This window comes from Phyllostomus discolor, chromosome 5 (assembly GCF_004126475.2).
Source record: "Phyllostomus discolor isolate MPI-MPIP mPhyDis1 chromosome 5, mPhyDis1.pri.v3, whole genome shotgun sequence".
NCBI classification, from domain to species: domain Eukaryota; kingdom Metazoa; phylum Chordata; class Mammalia; order Chiroptera; family Phyllostomidae; genus Phyllostomus; species Phyllostomus discolor.
The window spans coordinates 5,051,498-5,057,497 of NC_040907.2; the positions used below are offsets into that span (position 1 = coordinate 5,051,498).

Here is a 6,000-nt window from a genome sequence, read left to right on the forward strand (position 1 = left end):
CCCTCCAGACCCCTGTCTGTGGAGAGCGCCCCCGCCCACCCGGCTCTTTGCAAGGCTGACTCTCCAGATCTCGACAAAGGGACCTTCCGGCTCCCCTCTGGCACCATCTCAGTTTCCCTCCTGACTTAACGTTCTCCTCTTTCCCCACCTCCCTCCCTGTAAGCTGAGGGCAAGGACCTACCTGGCTGTGTCCTGGGTGCCTGCAGGCTCCCTGGCGCATTTGTGCACTTGGTCACGGGTGGCACTTGTCTGTCAGCAGCAGGAGGCAGAAGTCACACTAGTCAGCGGCTGTCAGACCCCAGACCCAGGACGGTGCCCTGGGTCGGGCAGGGGGGAGCACCGGGGGGCAGGGCCAGAGGCCAGCCTCGTGCCGTGAGTGCAGCCTGGTCCTTGCTGGGGCCGGAGCCCTCCCCACGCTCTTCCCGGAGAAGCCCAAAGAGTCTGATTGTCTTCAGTGGCCCTCACTGAGGGGGTGCAGCCCAGAGACACCCCCTCCCTGCTCTCATTGAGGGTTTCTTGTAGGCTCTCTGGACTGGGGAATGTGGCGGGGCAGGATGGGGTCCTGGTGGCCCTCGGGACGTGGGGCCTGGTACCCACACCTGCCTCATGGCCTCCTCCCCTCTCCCCCGCCCCTCAGGCCGCACCAGCTTCTACGAGGAGTACGGGGTCATTCGCGACGTCCTGCAGAACCACCTGACCGAGATCCTGACGCTGGTGGCCATGGAGCTGCCGCGCGACGCCAGCAGCTCGACGGCCGTGCTGCAGCACAAGCTGCAGGCCTTCCGGGCGCTGCGGGGCCTGCGGAGGGGCAGCGCCGTCCTGGGCCAGTACCAGGCGTACAGCGAGCAGGTGCGCCGGGAGCTGCACAAGCCGGACGGCTTCCAGAGCCTGACGCCGACCTTCGCAGGTGGGCTGGGGGGCCGGCACGGGCTGCGGGCTGCGGGCTGCATCCCCTGGACCATCCCCCCTTCATGGAGCTTCCTGGGAGAGGGGGGGGCTCCCTGGGACTGCAGACAGGGACCCCAGAACAGGAGCAGCCGCCGTGGGCCGGGCACCTGCTCTGCGCCAGGCACTTCACAGGCATCATCTCATCTAGTCCTCGCGCATGCACACACCTACCGGGCAGGTAGGCTTGTTGTCCCCACTTAAAGGGAAGGAAAGAGAGGCCCGGTGATGGTGAAAAACTGCCCCAAGGTCCGGCAGGGACAGTACATGGGGACACAGGCTTGGAACTTGAGTCAGGAGGCCACTCGGTGCCTGGCCGTCAGCGCCCCCTGCAGGTGTCCTTGCCTGCGCACCACCCCTTCCCGTCTCCTGCACCTGACCTTGCTTCAGGTGTGTCCACCGTCCTCCCCTCCCCCCGCAGCGTGAGACTTTTCTTAGAGGCCCCCGGTCGGAGACTCAGCCAGCTCTCTTTTCTCAGAGGCCTGTGAGCCTAGGAGGGGGACACATGTGCCCTGGTCCCCGAGTGCTTGTCCGGCTCTGCTGGGGAGAGGGTGACAGGAGGGTGGATGGTGGGGGTGAGTCTAGCAAGGCTAGGGGTGTCGCGGTGCAATGGTGCCCGGAAGAGGGGCTTGGGGGGGTGGGCGGGGGACGAGCTGGCTGGCAGGAAGGTCGGAAGGGAAAATGGAGTGGGGGGCCGGGAAGCCCCCGCTGCCCTGTGCCAGAGCGTCACCCGGGCCGTCCCCTGTCACCACAGGCATCCTGGTTCACGTGGACAACCTGCGCTGGGAGGGCGTCCCCTTCATCCTGATGTCGGGCAAAGCCTTGGACGAGAGAGTGGGCTACGTCCGGGTCTTGTTCAAGAACCGGGCGTTCTGTGCCCAGAGCGAGAAGCAGTGGGTGGGGGACCGGAGCCGGTGCCTGCCCCAGCAGATCGTCTTCTACATCGGCCACGGCGAGCTGGGCAGCCCGGCCGTGCTGGTCAGCCGGACCCTGTTCCGGCCCACCCTGCCCGCCGGCAGCTGGAAGGAGCTGGAGGCCCGGCCGGGGCTCCAACTCTTTGGCCACCCTCTGTCGGATTTCTACGCCTACGGCCCCGTGCGGGAGCAGGACGCCTACTCCACCCTCATATCGCACATCTTCCGCGGCCGCAAGGACTCCTTCATCACCACGGAGAACCTGCTGGCCTCCTGGGTCTTCTGGACGCCCCTGCTGGAGGGCCTGGCCCACGAGGCCCCGCGCCTCTACCCGGGGGGCGCGGAGAACGGGCACCTGCTGGACTTCGAGTTCCGCGGCAGCGAGCTGGCCTTCTGCCTGCAGCAGCCCGAGCAGCTGGTGCCGGGGCCGGGCTCCGCGCCGCCGCGGCCCAGTGACTTCCAGGTCCTCCAGGCCACGTACCGGGACAGCCCCCTGGTCTCGGCCTGGCCCGAGGAGCTGATCGCGAAGCTGGCCGACGACATCGAGGCCGCGGCGGCGAAGGCGGTGCAGCGCTTCGGCCAGTTCCACCTGGCGCTGTCGGGCGGCTCCAGCCCTGTCGCCCTGTTCCAGCAGCTGGCCGCCGGGCACTACGGCTTCCCCTGGGCCCACACGCACCTGTGGCTGGTGGACGAGCGCTGCGTCCCGCCCTGGGACCCCGAGTCCAACTTCCAGGGCCTGCAGACGCACCTGCTGCGGCACGTCTGGGTGCCCCACTACAACGTCCACCCCATGCCCGTGCACCTGCGCCAGCGGCTGTGCGCCGAGGAGGACCGGGGTGCCCAGGCCTACGCCGAGGAGATCTCGGCCCTGGTCACCAACGGCAGCTTCGACCTGGTGCTGCTGGGCATGGGCACCGACGGGCACACGGCCTCCCTCTTCCCCCAGTCGCCCACCGGCCTGGACGGCGAGCAGCTGGTCGTGCTGACCGAGAGCCCCGTCAAGCCGCACCACCGCATGAGCCTCAGCCTGCCCCTCATCAACCGCGCCAGGAAGGTGGCGGTCCTGGTCATGGGCAAGCTGAAGCGTGACATCACCCTGCTGGTGAGCCGCGTGGGCCGCCAGCCCAAGAAGTGGCCCATCTCAGGCGTCCTGCCTGATTCTGGTCAGCTGGTGTGGTACATGGACTACGAGGCATTTCTGGGATGACCGTGCCTTCGTCTTCTGCTCCCTCCCGTGCCGTCTGCCACCCACCCTGTCCCCTCCCCTCTGAGTCCTGCCACCTGCCTGCCTGCCCCGACGCTTTGGAATCCGATGTCTCGGGGTCAGGCCCTGGGGGAGGCCCTGCCCCACCTGGTCCCTCAGATGGCCCCCACCTGGTTGTGGCGGGCAGACACAGAAACAAGGAAGCCACGGAGGCCCGAGCGGCGTTTCAGACCCACGACAGGAGAGAAACATCCGCCTGACGAGAAGACCTGCGGCAGCCACACCTGAACGTCACCAGCACAAAGCAGGACGGGGGCGTGGAAGCCCCCGGCCCCAGAAGCAGGCATGCGGTCGGCTTCAGGGAGCTGTTGGACGGTGGGGGGGGGCCTGTGGACTGGCCCAGTGGACAGGAGTGGACAGCAGAGAGAAAGGAGTGCCGGCCAAGTGGGTACCGGGCGCTGTCCGGCGCGCTCGGGCTGCTGCGGCCCTCGCTTCCTGTTGCCCCTTCTTCCCCAGCCTCTGACCTTTGGCCTCCTGTCCTGTCCACCAGCTCAGAGTGTCCAGTCCCTTCCTCCTCAGCCCCGACTGCGGGCACCCCCCACCCCCCCAATGCCAGCTCTGTGCCTTGGCTGTCCCCCAGACCCTCCATTCGCAGACAGGTGGAGGACGAAGGACAATGACAATGACACAGCCACCCATACCAGCTTGTGACCACAGTGCCAAAAACCTTGTGGCTTGTCGGGAGCCCTTGCTCGGCAGGCGCGCTCTCCGCGTGGGGGGGAGGGGGCACGGGTGCCCCGGCTGCTCAGGGAGGACCCCGTCCCCGCTGCCCGACACGCGGGGTGCAGGTGCTCAGGCCATTCCAGGGAGCCCTTCTCTAAGAGGGGCCTTTGCGTCTCAGGGGACTTCCTGGCAGGTATGCCCACTCTCAGTGCCATCTCTTGTTTACTGGGAGACCCGGTCCCCTCTTTCTTGGGGGGAGAGAGGTGTCGTCGAGCCACAGACCATCCAGACACTGATCTGATCAGACAGGGGCCAGGCCTTTTGGAGGGGGGCCGCCACGGTGCACGGTAGCGTTGGCTACCGCCCCACCTTTCTCACACTACCTCGAGGTGGCTTCCAGCCTGCCCACTTCCTGCCTGCCGGCCCCTCCTGCCACTTCCTGCATCACCATGGACGCCCTGCCGGGAGACCCGGGGCGCACGCTGGCAGCTTCTCCTGGAGAATAGGTTGGGTGCTCTGCCCTTGAGAAGTATGGGCCCGCGTTACCTGTTTTCCTGGGACCCCCAGGGGTATCTCTGAAATGCTTTTAAAAAGTCAAAATTGTCCGTTTTTATTTCAGCCTCCGACAGAGTCATGCCCCCAGAGTCATGGGACCGTGCCCCGTCCCCTGCCCACACTGTGTCCCAGGCGGAGGTGACACGCCTGTGTCAGGCTGAGGGCGCTCTGCCGGGAGGCGGGGCATCACGGAAGCTGCGTCTTCACTTTGGACGGTGAAGACCGTCTTCAGACCGTCTTCAGGGCTGTGGATGTACAGGAATCATTGCTCTGGTTTGCGATGGGAGCCTGTGGAAGGGGTGCCTGAACCAGGGCACTCTTTGTTAAAATTCCACCTCCTCTGGCCTCCAGCAGCCGGGTCCAGACAGGGCATCTCTCTGTACACCAGGAGAGCTGACCTTGGTGGAACAGAGCCGCAGTACCGCGGTCGGGAAGTCCCCTCCCTTGCTGGAGGTCAGCATCCCAGCTGTTTTGCTCTAGGGATACTGGTGGACCAAGGCGGTTGCAGTTCGGGTGCTACCTGTGGCCACACGGGGGCGCTCGTGCACCATCCCTGCCGACAGGCCAGGCCATCTGACTTCGGAGGAATTCCCCCTTTGCGCCCCCCTCCCCCCACTGTGTTGTACTTGTGTTTTCACAATCTGCCTCCCTGCGCCCTTGGCCCTGAGCACTCACTTCCCCAGCTGTTCTCAGGGAATTTCTTCCTCTGTGGTTGCAACACCAGAGAGAAAGCAGCCTCCACAGGCCCGAGGCTCAGTCCAGGAGAAAGGGTGAGCTGCCACCATTTCTGAATAATCGTGAGTCACTGCAGGCCGGAGCCTGGCACGTCCTGTTCTTAGAGTCTTGCCCGGCCTCAGAATGTACCCTCTGTCTGTGGAGAGCTTGCATCTGGGGGTAGGGATGGGGCAGAGGTGCCAAAGGGTTCCTTCCCAGCATCCACTGCTGTCTTAAAGTCACGTCTGAAAGGGCCACAGGAAGACATCATCCGCATTCGCTTCCACCCGCTCCCTTCCCCCGGCCCTCCCTCCGCCCTGCGCCGGGAAGGAGAGAGTCTCAGAACCCGGCCAGCCACACCGCTGCTTGCCACACTTTCTGGACCACAGTGCACAGCCAGGAACCCTGGACATCCTGAGTCCCGCAGAGATCTGCCCCAAGCACAAGGGGCGTGGCATGGGGTACCCTCTCTTTTCTATTTTTCATTAAAAAAAATGCTGTGTGTAATCTGCTAACTCGAGCTGATACTCAGCTTGGAAAGCACGGCCGGAATCCAGCTCTGCCCTGCTCCACGAGCCAAGGACCTGGGCTTACAGGGGCGGGGGGCGCGGGCCTGGCTCCCATGGGGACGCGGCTGAGCACCTGGGGACTGGGACCCAGGTCTGGCAGGCCCACGGCCCCATGCCTGTGGCTCGCCCAGCCCAGTGAGGCCACCCGGGCCCCAAACCAGTGCTGCTTCAGCCCCGGAGGTGGGGTGCTCAGGCCCCATGGAGAGGGGGGGTGGTGAAGAGGCTCTAATCAGAAGCCCGGGAGTGATGGTGACGTGGGGGTTAAGTACCAGGCTGCACACTGAGCATTCTGTCCAGCGTGGCCTTGCCTGAATCCTTCCAACTACCCTGCGAGGTAGGCAGTGGGGGGGGGGGGGGGGGGGGGCCTCATGCACTG

General features: G+C 65.5%; 1 protein-coding gene across 3 annotated transcripts in view; it reads left to right on the forward strand.

Moving 5' to 3' along the window:
• H6PD (hexose-6-phosphate dehydrogenase/glucose 1-dehydrogenase) overlaps positions 1 to 5,590 on the forward strand; it is a 29,082-nt gene extending 23,492 nt beyond the window's left edge. For 2 of the 3 annotated variants that reach the window (XM_028513943.2, XM_036025268.1), the window contains exons 4-5: positions 638 to 907; positions 1,700 to 5,567. In XM_028513943.2, coding sequence (XP_028369744.1) covers positions 638 to 907; positions 1,700 to 3,066 — 1,637 coding nt within the window. In that variant the 3' untranslated portion in view covers positions 3,067 to 5,567. Of the gene's footprint in view, positions 1 to 637; positions 908 to 1,699 lie in introns of all 3 variants that reach the window. The other variant, XM_036025267.1, reaches the window with a different exon arrangement.
• Positions 5,591 to 6,000: the final 410 nt, after the last annotated feature.